We start from the raw sequence: 14,588 nt of genomic DNA on the forward strand, positions 1-14,588 counted from the left end.
TGGTACTGGGGCTCAGATTCATGGGCCTGTGCCCTTGAGCTATCATTCAAGGCTGGTGTTTTACCAGTTGAGCCACAGTTTTACTTGTGTTAATTAATCAGAGACGAATGTTATAGACCTTTTGGCCTGGGATGGCTTCACACTATGATCCTCAGATCTCAGTCTTGTCAGACATACTTTTGATTAAACAATGCCTTTTCAATTAGACATAGTTGAAATAAGATAATTTACCATTAAAGGGAAACAATATTAATATGATAGCAAGTAGACTTTGAAAGTGGAAAATTAACTTGGAAGAATCACCCATCTCATTAGTTAGTAAAATATATTCTCAACAAGGATTTTTCATCACCAGCCTCATTTCAGTGCCAGCTTTTAGGTAGATGCCTTGTCATTTCTTTGACACCAATACTGAAAATATCATAGTACAAGACAGTCATTTATAGTCACTGATCAAGACATGTTAGCTGTTTCTCCTACTGTCCACCTTATTATAATTTTTAAATGTCTAAATTCCCTACTAGGTGGTGAATATCATGAGTGACGGAACTTGTTTCACTGATATATTTCTGTCACAAAGAAATACATGTGGCCACATATTCTCAATGAGCAATAAACAAGTATGATGCTGAATAATTCCTAGCTAGCTATTTTCATATATTTAGTTAAACAAAAAGAATGACTAATTTATTAATGGAGTTATTTGACAAATAATTATTGCTGAATTCACCTGTCAGGGAGCTATGGTGGATACTACTTCTGTTACACTTAGTCCAAGGTAAAAATATACTTAGTCTTAACGTTCTGTTTCTGCCAAGACTTTTTTCTTTTTTGTGAGTTGTATCTCCAATGTTTAGAACAGTGTCAGGAAATGGAGAGACACTGGGGTGAGGTACAATTCAGTGTGTTAAGAGGTTCACAGTTCTAATGCAGTAGATGTGATAAATGTTAAGAACTGATCAGCAAGGATTTTGTCCTAGTGATGTATTTCCCACTGGTCTGCCTCCACATTGTATACTACCTGTTTGCTTTTTGTGTTGTTGTTGATTCTGAAGTTGGAAAGAGGCCTCTGTTAAAATGAGGTTTGGGACCTAGGGAAATGGCAAATGCTGATGGTGTCTTTCTTCATCCTCTCTGCTTCCGGGTCTTAAGATGACCGGGAAAGAGAATTCATATATATATATATATATATATATATATATATATATATATATATATTACTTCTCAAAACCCAAATTAAGTTATACATTGGTACGAAGTATCTTTTTACATTGGTTTACTCTCACTTTAAGTGTCGAAGAACAATTATGTTCCATGATGTGTGTGAGACCACAGGCATTCAAATTCCTAGACAGACAGGGACACCCTGAGCTCACTGAATTGGACGGCTTGAGTGATAGATACCAAGGAGGCCTTTGGATCTTCTTCCCCAGGGAGCAAACAGATTTCCTAACATTGTGGGGAAATGATGAAGGAGGGGGAGGAGGAGGAGGAGGAGGAAGAGGAGGAGGAGGAACAGAAAAAAAAAGGAAGAGGAAAAAGAAGAGGAGGAGGAGGAGGAAGAGGAAGAGGAGGAGGAGGATAAGGAGGGCGAGGAGGAGGACTAGGAGGAGGACTAGGAGGAGGAGGAGGAGGGAGGAATCCCTTCTTGATCTGATCTCTGCCGGGCTTTTCCTCAAATGATCTCCACTTGAGAATGTATGGCCTTCCTCTACCCACACTCTCCCCGTGGTTTTAGCCTTCTTTACCCTCAACTCTTGGCAGGGACTCCAGGGGAGACCTGGAAGCAGTTTAGTGAAAGGAGGGATTTGTTAAATAGCCAGCTCCCGCTGTGAAACAAGTGGCTCAGTCACTCCAGGGTCTTCTTCTTATTTTTTTAAATGACTTACCGGTTCCTAAAGTAATATTGATTCTCTATAAACGACGACCGAGCCTGCAGCCGAGCTAAAGTGGCCATGGCCGCCAGGTCAGGAGGGAGCCACTGGTGTTTCTCCCGGTCTCCATGACAACCGGGCGAAACCATTGACCCAGGTCCAGGCGGGGGTGGCCTCTCCAGGCACCGGTTTGTCCCCCCCGCATTTGGGTCTTCGGATCACCGGGAAAGTGAATGCACGTCTTCTCAAAAGCCAGACGTATTCTCTTTCCCGCGTGTGAAGGGGCAGCTACAAGTGAGAGGAAGAAGCGGGGCTGCCGGAGCTCCGGGGACGAGCGGCGAGGGAATGGTCGCTCCCGACTTCCGGTTTCCGCCTCCCGGCCGCTTCCGGAAGCTTCCTCTCAAAATGCTGAACCGCTCTCTCGAACTCTCCGGGGCTGTGGTAGTCGGCGTCTGTCCTCGGGCTTGAGCCTCAAGGCCAGGCTCCTGGGTGTCGTTAATGTTCGGGGCCGCCGGGCGCCAACCGAACGGAGCTCCATCCGCCGGGAACAGCTGGTGAGGCTGGCGGGCGCCCGGGGATGGGCCATCCGGAAGGGGTGTGATGGCCGGCGGGGCCGGGGTGGAGGGCTGGTGGGGAGCGGGGGGTGGGGGGCGGGGGGGGGGTCTGGGCCTGGACCGCATGCGGGGTTTGGGGGGGGGGGAAGAGTGCTGATGGACGCTCCTGAGGCTTTCACGCCTCTCTCCCTCACCCCGTGCTGGGGAGGCTTTGGGGTGGTGTGTGCTAAAAATTCCTCCATGCTTGCTGTTACTTGTCATATCTGGGAATTTAGCTTGCTGTACTATAGAGAGATAAACCCGCCCCTCCCCGTAACTGCTGACAAGGTTAGAGGCTTGAGATACTTTTATCTGAATTCACAGTTTACTCCCCGACGCCCACACCGTAATGACCACATTGCACTAAGGGCCCTGAAAGATGGAATCTCAGAAATCCAGTGTTCTGGAACTGACTGAGGGAGGAGACGGCAGTCTCTAGACTCTCCCACATCTGCACCCCCTGGTCCAAATGAGATACCAGTGTTGTCCAAGGACATAAATCCCAGGAGCAAGTTTGGAGTTTGACCATATGTGTAGTATCCGCCCTACCAGCGACACTTTAGAATAACACACACACACACACACACACACACACACACACACACACACACACACACACACACACACACACACACACACACATATAGTTTTTTGTTTTTTGTTTTTCAATCCTGGGCTTAAGCTCAGGGCCTGAGCACTGTCCTTGGATTTTTCTCAAGGCTAGAGCTCTACCACTTGAGCCTCAGCACCACTTCCGGCCTTTTCTAAGCATATGGTACCAAGGAATGGAACCCAGGTCTTCGTGCATGCTAGGCAAGCACTCTACCACTAGGCCAAACTCCCGGCTCATACATATTGTTTTAACGTAGCAAACCACTTTCACAAAATACATCCTATTCTTGGACCAGCCCTATGACACCAAGAACATATATCCTAGGCGCAGAAGACTTCGGTGAGTTGTCCAACGTTGCCCCCTACACGTTTTAATTCTGGAACCAGAAGCAGGAATTTGGAGTCTGTCTCACACTCCTGCCAATCCTTTCTCCTACAAGTGTGCACAAAATCATCAGTGAAACTCAGACAAGGACATTTGCACTCATCGACTTTGAAGTTATGACCAGTGGGTGAAAGAAAGAAAGCTTTACGCTCAATTCTCAGTTTCTGCTGAAATAAATCATGGGGAATATAGTGGTCTGTAATCTTAGAAAAAATGGCACTAATAACAAGTTGCAAAGAAATAGTTTACTCAGGTGTTTGCAAGTTGGCTCAGGTGATTTTATAGTTTATTTTTATAATGAATATAGATTTGGTTAAGCTGCTTTTACATACAATTTTCAGTAAAGGAAGGAGGAAGCAATTTTCATGAGTCATTTTTAATGGTATAATTAACTTAAGAATAAAAGGCAAGGTTTTTAAGTACTTAATTTCATTTATCTTGTATTTGTATGTGTTTGTATAACTACCACACCAAACAAGATAGAGACTTTTTCCATTACCCTGTGATTTTCTGTGGAGTGTAGGCTTCTTAATGATTCACCATTTAGTATCTCGAAAAGGGAGGTAGATGTTGATTTTTCTCTTATCAGGGTTATATTGAATTTAGTGCAACTGTCTTCTTTTTAATGACCCTCTTGCTCTGCCTTGTCCATCACACTTACCACTTTATAATATAAAAGCACCTTTATTTTTTGAAGAGCTTATACTGTTTTTACTTCTTGACATACCAAGTAATTCTTTCCAGCCAGCACTTGATATATTCCAGAAAGCTACCACCTTTATTTTTTAGGGTTATCTGTACAAACTATCCAGTCATTCAAAATTTCTTCTTTTTTCATACCTACCCTTCCCTGCTCTGTCCTTTCCTCCTCTTCCATCTCTTTTCCCTTCCCCTTCCCCATCCCTTGCCTTCCTTCTCCTCCTCTTTCCTTCATGTCCTTCTCTCCTTTTCCTCCTCTTCCTCCTTGTTGATTTTGTTGTGGTGATGGTGCCCAGAGACTGGGTTTCACATAGACACAGTTAAATCTGCTCACCATCCTTCTGCCTCACAGTTGCTGGTAAGACAGATATGCTCCATCATTTCCTGCTTCAGAATTTCTTTCTTTTTTAAAAATGATAACCAACATTCATTTATTTGCATTTATTTTATGCTAAGTTTATTCTCGTGTCATAAGTGTTTGTTTCTTCAGTTTCTTTTGGGATACCCTTTTCTTCTGTGCAGTGTCCTCTTCTAGTTTAGGAACAGTTTTGTTCCTTTTCAGTAAGGACCATCTCAATGTGGCATGGGGAGCTCATGTATGGGTTAATCCTACCACGGTCTCTGTAAGTTTGGCTGCCCATCTTGGGTGCTTTGTTCATCTGGATGTGTTCAGGACCAGGGAGTCTATCCCTTCAGTTTACCATTAGTCTCTGCGTTTTTTAGCATGTGCAGCAGAGACTCAGCACTTTTTTTGGGCCACTGACCCTATGCCAAGCCCCACTGTTTTGCCTGGGCACACCTGCCAACTCCACCACTGTAACTGAAATGGCACACATTGAGTCTTTAAAGTTACAAAGATACTTTGTAGCTTTTCGGATATGCATACCCTTGATGGCCTGGGTTGTTTCTCTGGTGTTCTTAAAGTGAACAGGAGAGTTTGAGCCTCTTGACTTGCATGATTTTGTGGGGTTTTCTGGGTCTAGAGAGTAGTGAACCATTTTCACAGGTCACCTCAGGCCGCTTAATGAAGAGTTAAGAATTTCATAATGGAATTTTCTGTTTTATTCACTAAACAAATATTTGCTCTCTGTGTATTAGTTTTATCCCAGTAATGTAAAACCAGTGCAATCTGGATACTACCCTTAATTAGTTACTGGTGGCCAGGTTTTACATGCATAGGTAAATCTCTGAGGTAGAGTCATGATTCTCTGTATTTAAAAAAATAGTCACATAGAGTTGCACTTATCACCATTGGCAATATGAATCCAATGTACCTGTACAAAAATTCCTAAACCACTCAGCTTTAGGAATACAGTATCTCAAGGAATATGTAAATTGTTTTTCTACTACTTTAAAAAAAGTTTTTAGGCACTAAATAGATAAATTTGTATAAATATTTTATTAAACTGTGACACTTTTTTCACTTTCTTATGTGGCTTTGCTATTTTTTTTAAATTAAAGCCACAAAAATGTACTTTGAATTCTGTTTAGTATTTTGATTTTCTTTTTTTCCATATATTTTTTATTGTAATTAATAGAAGGGTTACATTATATTCACCAGATAGAGGGTGTGTTACTTCACATACATTGATACCCTTTCTCATGTCTTGGTTCCCATTTCCCTCCCCCCACCCTATTTTGATTTTCGTTAGGTCTGAATTCACTAACTCACTGAGTTTTTCCCACATTGTATTGACTTCACTTTCTGTCTGTTGGGTTTGTTTGATCCAAGATTATCTTTCAGTTAAGGATCAAAGTAACATGATAGTATGATTTGGAGAAAATTCACTTTTAGTAGAGGGCCTTAGCATTCTTATTTATGACAAACTAGGGAACTTCACACCATCTTTGGTAATTTGCTCTTACTTTCACATTTACTTAAAACTAAGGAATGTCTTGGTTGTCAATGTGGCAGAAAATATAAAATGCAAATATTCCAAAACTTTTAGCCATTATGTTTTTGTTATTTTATTTCCTCTTTAATCTTTTATTGATGTCTTCATCCAATAGATTTTTTTAATTTTTAAAAAATTTTTTCCTACAATTTTTTTAAACATCTATTACATATCAGGAAGTATGATGGGTAATTAGTAGTTCAGTTTTCTTCTCATCTTTAATCTAAGAATTGAGTTTATATAGTCAGTATTTACTAGGCAGCAACATAAGTGAGCAATAAATAGGACATTTGTTATCCTACCAAAAATTTGCTTATGTTATTAGAATGTTTGTTGACAAGATTTAGAATATTACTTTTTTAATATGGTTTTTTTAAATCTTATTTGGTTAAGACTGACTCATTTAGGCAGTTTTAAAATCAGTTGTTTACATTTTGAAAGCAATTAGAAGGAAGAAGAAAAGAAGCTTTGAGTGAGTCTTGACACCATTAAATGAAACCAAAAAATGAAAAAAAAAATGGTCATCATGCATAATTAATGAGCTAGCCTTACTAAATCATTAATTTGCAAAGTAGAATTAAACCTTTTCTGTTTTTTTCCAAAAATCATCAGGATTAGAACAGAACACTTCCTGAGTGTTCCTGCGGTAACAAAATGGGACCAGGCAAGGAACTTCTGTTCTCCTTTTGGAAATCAAGTTTTATTTGGTGGAGAAGCTTATGATTTTTAACTGGGAAGTATTCTTTAAACTCTTTTAGGGCAGATAGTCAACTTGGTCTTTTAGTAAGCAGTACAGTAGAACTAAGGCAATTTCCTAATGCTTTTTAAACCAAAGGATTTTAAGGGAATCTCCTAGTAATGCCTTATTTTCTTTCTTAGCTGATCTTCCTGATGCTTAAACAGACATTTTTAGAATAATTTTTTTGAAATAATTAGAAACTGGTGATGAAAAATCCAAGTAGGTAATTCAATGGATATTTACTATTACCTAGATAAAGACGAGAATACTTGACCTTTGGCCAAAAATTTGTTAAATAAAATGGTTTGGCAAATCTTAGATTGATCATACCTGCTATAATTTCTTGGCATAATTCATTACCACCTGAAAAAAAGATATAGGTATGCTCATTCCCAGTTTACACATTCCAAATTAAAATAAATAATATGTCAGTTTTGTTCATGACTTTTTTTTTTTTTTTAATGGGTCATGGGGCTTGAACTCCGCCTGGGCACTGTCCCTGAGCTCTTCAGGTCAAGGCTACCCCCCTACCCTTGAGCCAAGCCTCACTTCCCTTTTTCTAGAGGTTAATTGGAGATAAGAGTCCTTTTGTGCCTAGGCTGGCTTGAGATCCTCAGATCTCAGCCTCCTGAATAGCTAGGATTATAGGTGTGAACCACTGTGCCACTTCCATGACAGTTTTTAAGAAAACAACTATTTAGTATTTATAAACATTTTATTTAATGATTACTTACAGTATTTCCAGATGAGTTCCAAATGAAAATAATTTTCTTAAAATTAGAATATAAGATGTAAATATGGATTTGTACAGAAAAGTTCTATATTTTGGGGTTTCTTCTTAAATAAAAAAGGCCTTACTCAAGAACATTTCCCAAAGTAGGGAGACAAAAGAGCCATTGGCCACGCAGTAATCTCTAATGATTTTATTTCTCTGTGGCTAGAGACCCCTATTTTACCTGAGAGATATGAAGCAGCTTGACAATAAAGTTGAATTCTAGTTAATATTATATTTATTTTAGTCGATACTATATGCATTGAATTAATTTTATTTTTTAGTATTTACTAATCATTAACCTGTTGATAAGAACACTGTCTTGGAAAAGTATGCTATTCTAGAACAATCTGTTGTAAAAGAAATTCTTATTTTAATATATGTTGAACTGACTTCAAATGAATTTTTATGTTGAACTGACTTCAAATGAATTTTTTTAGAAGTTCAACATTATGTCTAGTTAATAGTTAGATTGAATTTCAGAGGTAAAGGAAAAGAACAAGATATTCATTACATTAAGGGAAAATCAAGTCAACTATTCAACTATATTGATAAAGATACATGCAACTGTTAGGGTCCAGTCCCCCAATATTAGGGTGATCAAAGGAACGAGTCTGACACAAAAGCAGAAGTTAAAGTTTTATTCCGCGCCTAGCATCAAGAATCATACTGACCAGTCAGCGCTGTCTCTAAGATGTGAGAGAGGGACCCCACCTAATCTTACTGGCTGCTTTTATAGGCCACCAGCCATGTGGTTGGGCTTGGCCATACACAGGTGGCCAATGGAATCTCAGTATACTTGAGTGATGGCTGGGGCATCCACTGACACCTTTGCTGTTTGAACTGACCTATCATCTAGGTGAGCTTCTGTAGGGGGTAATGTGGGGGTGGAATTCTGGTAATTCCACCTAGTTTAGCTGCTCTTGTAATCTGAGCTCTGTTATCAGGTAATTTACAGCCCCCACCTTGAGTTAAGTACTCCTTTGTCATGAAGACAGGAAATGCCTGTAGGGGATGGATTTTGGGGGAAGTCAAGAAAGGGGTCCCTTCACAGCTTTTCAAAATAGTCTATGCTATTGTTCCTAGTATGATTCAGTGCCTAGTCCTCTGTAATTTATATTCCTCTTAATTTAATGCTGTATGCTGATACCAGGATTTTCTTGTAAAGAAAAAAAAAATTGCCAGTCTTCCAGTTTTTTTGGTTTTTTTTTTTGCAAGTCCTGAGGCTTGAACCCAGGGCCTTAGCACTGTTCTCAAGGCTAGAGCTCCACCCCTTGACCCACAGCACTGCTTCCAGCTTTTTCTATTTATGTGTTACCAAGGAATCGAACCTGTCTTCATGTGTGCTAGGCATCTACTCTACCACTAGGCCAAACTGGCTGCCAGAGTTTATTTGAAATATTATATTTTTGGCTGGGAGTTTGGCCTAGTAGTAGAGTACTAGCAAGCACGAAGACCCAGGTTCAATTCCTCGGTACCACATACATAGAAAAAAGTGGGTAGTGATGCTGAGGCTCAAGTGGTAGAACAGAAAGTCCCAGGACTGGCAAAAAGTAATAAATATAAAAAAAGTTTAAAAATACTATATTTGCTTTGCTACCACCATTTTGAATCCTGTGTATCCAAATAGAATCTTTTGTTTTTACAGATTAGCAAAGGGCATGAATCTGGAACATACAAACCCAGATTAACTGATAATTGTTCAAAATGTACATACACTCTTCTAGCCACTACAAACAAGAGTTTGTGTTTTGTGTTTGTGTGTGTAATTCACCTCAGCAGCAGCAGCCCTCCCTGGTGTTAATTTGACTTTCCCACCTCTTTTCTTTAAAATTAAAACTGTAAATTGTAACTGAGTCATTTAACTTTCACACATTAATGTGTTAACAGGTAGTCCTGCCTGGTCTAAATCAGTCAAACGAAAGAAATACAGACTGGTATTGGAATTGGCTAAGCTGTTCTTAGCTCTGGTTGGAACTGGATTGCTGGAATTTCAAATATTTAAAGTCTTCTTTTACCACCTAGTTATGTCCCATTGAGACAGATCTTCTATCTTTCTCTCTTTGGCAATGTCATAGGATTTGGGGTGAAAATGAAATTAGGAAATACATATAAATACTTAGCAGGGTATCTTATAAGTAGTAAATAATTAGAAACTGGTTGTGTATGTGATATCTTCATTTGTATCACTATTTGTGTCTGTCTTTAGGTTATCATTAAGAAAAACAGAAATTGCTTCAAAGAATTTGCCAAATCTTGAAATTATAGGTGATGACTTCATAGACTATATACACAGTAAAGGGTTGAGAAACTACGGCTAGCCACTACTTGATTTTATAAACAAAACTTATTATCAAGGAAATTTACTAATTGGTATAGAAATTGCTTGTGGTTATTTTTGCATTGTAATGACAAGTTGAGTAATTGTAAGATACCTAATGACCTACAAAGCCTAAAATATTATCTGGCTTTTCAGAAATTTTTGTGTCTACCTGTCTGTAGACATTAGAAATATATAGGTCCCTAGAGGATTATTGAGAATAATTTGATCCCCAAGTACTTTTAGATCTCAGTTTGAAAAGTGATTGCCTATGATCTTCAGAAGAAAAGTAAATATGTAAACTATTTGTAAGGTTTAGAAAATACAGTCAATTGCTAGGCTATATATCACACTAAACAATTTACAATAATTAGAAATCATGTTGGAAAGGCTATATAATTTATTAAAGTTCCCAAAGAACACTGATGCTTATCCTTACTAAAATTACCTAAGAGACTGCTTCAGAATGGGTTCATGATGTACCCTTGAAGACTAATGCAAGTTACTTTGAAGGTTAATACTGTGTTTTCATTACTGGATTGAGGTGGGCACGGCTTAAGTATATGCTTCTATTTTGTATACTCTGGCAATGGTTGTTCAGAATGTTGGGTGAATGGACAATTTCAGTGCCTCCATGACTTAGAAACTAGTGGGTAAGGAGAGAACAGAGAGGATTCTATTTGTTACAGGAAAACTGGTTCTAGAAAAAGATCAGGGAACCAGGGACAAGACCAAGTAAAAGTGATTTAAGTAGAATAACTTTTCCATAATTGAATAGTAAAAAAATGTAAAAGTATTGGGAACTTGTGTTGCCTCATTAACTTATTTATTCTAACTTGAAATAATTTCTGTTTATTTTTTTATTATATAGGGTTTTGTTTTGTTTTAATCAAGACTAGGTCTAACTATTTAGCCAGGTATAACTATGTACCACTATTTAGTCTCCAACTAACTTTTTTAACTTCCTGAATCTTGGAATTGTAGAGAGGTGCCACTATGTGCTTTTTTAAAAAATATTTAATTAGAAAAATTATAGAAGATGGTGTAATAAAGAATCAAAGTATTTGAATGAATCAAAATATTTGAAACTCATGCATTGAATAAATTAACTTTCAAATACTTTGTAATGACTTAAGTTTATTTTTAGAGTGAATTTTCTGCTATGGCAAACTAGATAAAGACTAGGGATGACTATTTTTGTTTGTTTCTCTTTCTCTACATAGGCATTTTAGTAGAACCATGGAAGAACTGGTTCATGATCTTGTCTCAGCATTGGAGGAGAGTTCCGAACAAGCTCGAGGTGGATTTGCTGAGACAGGAGATCATTCTCGAAGTATATCATGTCCTCTGAAACGCCAAGCCAGGAAAAGGAGAGGAAGGAAGAGGAGGTCATACAATGTTCACCACTCTTGGGATACTGGTCATTGCTTAAGTGATGGTTCTGATTCTAGTTTAGAAGAACCAAGCAAGGACTATAGAGAGAATCACAATAGTAACAAAAAAGATCATAGTGACTCTGATGACCAGATGTTAGTAGCAAAACGCAGGCCATCATCCAGTTTGAATAATAATGTTCGAGGGAAAAGGCCTCTATGGCATGAGTCTGATTTTGCTGTAGACAGCCTTGGGAACAGGACTCTGCGCAGGAGGAGGAAGGTAAAGCGTATGGCAGTAGATCTCCCGCAGGACCTCTCTAACAAACGGACAATGACCCAGCCACCGGAAGGCTGTAGAGATCAAGACATGGACAACAGAGCTTATCAGTATCAAGAATTTACCAAGAATAAAGTTAAAAAAAGGAAGTTGAAAATAAGTAGACAAGGACCAAAAATCCAGGATGAAGGAGTAGTTTTAGAAAATGAGGAAGTAAGCCAGACCGGTAAGGACAAAATGGAATATGAAGAGCAAAAAGTCTCAGATGAACTCATGAGTGAAAGGTGACTTACATTTTCTAAATTTGAAACTATTTGTCTTTAATGTTTGTGGTTGAATGTTTTATATTTTAATTCTATTTTAAAATAATTATAAATTGTAATTATGATAGCAGTGTTATGGTTAACTATGGTTATATTTTGTTAAACAATTTATGATTTTTTTTTTTTACAGAGCAAAATTGCTTATTTGATTTAAACAAAGTCTTTTGATTGTGTTGTAATGACTTAATTTTCAGCTACAAAGAGGGAAAGGGATTTTCAGTTGGAAAATATGCATTTGAATAATAATACATTTATCACTCCAAGAATTATATATATGTAATTATTTATTTCTATAATTATAGAGTATTAGTGTTTGGTGCTTCATAAAGTACAGTTTGCTACTCTCATTCCTATGAATTGAAAGTTTGTTTCCTGCTCAATGTACATTTGACTTGATATTTTAAAATATCAGTAGCTTGCTAAGGATTTTTATTGCTTACAAATTATAAAACCTGACTTATAGTTTTACACAATCCAGAATTGCCTGGCACTCTTATTTCTTGAGCCACACATCCTAGCGTCCCCCCCCTTTTTTAAAATTTAATTTTGTCTCCAGGGTATGTACAGTGGGGTTACAGTTATATATGTAAGGTAGTAAGTACATTTCTTCTCCAACATTGTTAGCCCCACACATTTTTTTCTCTTATCCCTCCCCCCTCACAAGTTGTCAAGTTCATTTCCAACACAGTCAAGTTCATTTCCAACACACTGTCTCATGAGAATGGATGTCACACTGATTTACACCATTGTCCTTTGTCTCACCATTTTGTTGTTCCCCTTTCCTTCCCTATTTCAAATAAATGTATATACAATATACCAGGTACCAAAATCACATACAGTGACAATAAGGGATAAACCATAGGGAGAAATAAAGAAAAAAGAAATGACTTCACATAGTTCACATAATTCATTAAAAACAACCACCACAAAGAAGAACTTGTTTCCATATCCTGGAGTTCATTTCGCTTAGCATCATTTTATATGGTTATATGTACATAGCTAGTGAGCTGTTGTGATCCTAGACATATACTAGAAGTTACAAATGAGGGAAAAGAAAACATGGAGTGTATGTTTCTTTAGTTCTGGCTTATTTCACTTAATATTATTTGCTTTCAGGTTATTTTTTAGATGAAAACTCAGTTGGACATTGATTCTCTTGCTTAAATTTCCCTTGGAACTGGGACAACAAGAGTATTCCCAAACCTTAATTCTCATTATTGTACCTATATATACTGTGTCTATTGTGTCACTAAAGCAATATGGATTTGGTCTGATTAGAAAACAGTATTTTATCACCAAAGTTTTATTACCTGGAGCTTCAAGAATTCACTTAATTTGAAGAAAGTAAAAGAAAAAACACTTGAAATCCCTTGTAATTCTATGCTGTATGCCTGTTGACAAATGCTTAAACCTTTCACTTGTCAGCCTTGGGGCTTTAACTCTGGGCCTACGCTCTTCAGCTCAAGGCTATCACTCTATCACTTAAACCATAGTGCCATTTCATTTTTCTGGTGGTTAATTGGAGATAAGAGTCTCATGCACTTTTCTACTCAGGCTGGCTTTGAACCGCGATCCTCAGATCTCAGCCTCCTATGTAACTAGGATTACTGGTGTGAGCCGTTGGCAGCGCCTGACTTTATACTTATTTTTTGAATGATAACTGAAAATTGATATATTCAGATAAGTAGGTGAACTTACATCTATCATCAATAAATTTTACCTCAGAGGTCTCAATTTAAAAATGCTCAAGCAGGTTAAAATACACTTTTAAAATAGGTCAGTTACTTTTGGTTCTAAATGCTGTAAATATTTTAATTAAAATCACCTGGGACATTTTCTTGGTTGACACAATTATAATTTAAAAAGTAAAGTGTTCATGAGAGTTTTCATGAACTGTACTTTTTTTTTCTTGAGAGTCCACAGGTCCACAGTTATCATTTTCTTCCATTACAATTGACTTCATGTTAAGGGAACATCTGCTATTTGTTTCAGTTTGCTTGATTTCTACTCATATTCTCAAAATTCTGATGAAGTGATGCGATCCAAGGAATGATATTTTTTTGTTATTGTTGCTTAGAGTGAATGTAATTTTTGTTAAATTAAATGGATTGCCACCACCTATATTTTCCCCCTTCCTTACCAAGTAATAGAGCTTTTGTGAATTCTAAGTAATGTCTGGAACATTTGAAAATATGGCTCTAAAAATAATTTTCTTGTAGACCCTTGTATTTCGTATACACATAAAAGCATTAACCTGCTCTTATTGAGCTTTCCCCATTTTATTAAGCATTATGTTTTAGGTCCAAGTTGATTTGCACAGCATAAGAAAGAAACCATGAGCTTTATGATGAAGGTGGATAATAAAGTGCATCAATTGTGTCAGCCCCTCCTTGCAGTCGCATCTGGTTTACTGTCAGAATCCCATTAGATTCCTGTGGTTTTATGTGCCAAAGAAAATATGCTCTGTTTAATGGAACCAAGTATTTGCAAATTGATTTAAAAATAAAAATCAACTATTTTCTTTGAGACCTTTATCAGGGTCGAGTTACATCTCTGAGCTGTTATGTCTTTTTAAAATTTTGCATTTTAGAAATCAATTGTTCTTTTGATTTTTTTTTTATCTTTTCTTTCCTTCCTTTTTATTACAGTGATTCCAGCAGTCTCAGCAGTACAGATGCTGGTTTGTTTACCAATGATGAGGGAAGACAAGGTACTGAAATACT

General features: G+C 37.5%; 2 protein-coding genes across 10 annotated transcripts in view; one reads left to right on the forward strand and one right to left on the reverse strand.

Annotated features, from left to right (window-relative positions):
- Positions 1-2,001, reverse strand: part of Spata17 (spermatogenesis associated 17) — a 148,951-nt gene extending 146,950 nt beyond the window's left edge. For 7 of the 8 annotated variants that reach the window (XR_016536876.1, XR_016536874.1, XR_016536877.1 and 4 more), the window contains exon 1: positions 1,890-1,972. Coding sequence is in view for 4 of the 8 variants with exons in the window: in XM_090341184.1 (XP_090197310.1) it covers positions 1,890-1,957 (68 nt within the window). In the remaining 4 variants the exon portion in view is untranslated. Of the gene's footprint in view, positions 1-1,889 lie in introns of all 8 variants that reach the window. The other variant, XM_090341186.1, reaches the window with a different exon arrangement.
- A 285-nt stretch (positions 2,002-2,286) lies between these two features.
- The window catches only part of Gpatch2 (G-patch domain containing 2), a 134,043-nt gene continuing 121,741 nt past the window's right edge, over positions 2,287-14,588 (forward strand). For both annotated transcript variants that reach the window (XM_090341188.1, XM_090341187.1), the window contains exons 1-3: positions 2,287-2,428; positions 11,113-11,826; positions 14,514-14,575. In XM_090341188.1, the coding sequence (XP_090197314.1) occupies positions 2,373-2,428; positions 11,113-11,826; positions 14,514-14,575 (832 nt within the window). In that variant the 5' untranslated portion in view covers positions 2,287-2,372. The remainder of the gene's footprint in view (positions 2,429-11,112; positions 11,827-14,513; positions 14,576-14,588) is intronic.

Source organism: Megascapheus bottae, chromosome 10, assembly GCF_031878675.1.
Source record: "Megascapheus bottae isolate mThoBot1 chromosome 10, mThoBot2.hap1, whole genome shotgun sequence".
Classification (NCBI taxonomy): Eukaryota; Metazoa; Chordata; class Mammalia; order Rodentia; family Geomyidae; genus Megascapheus; species Megascapheus bottae.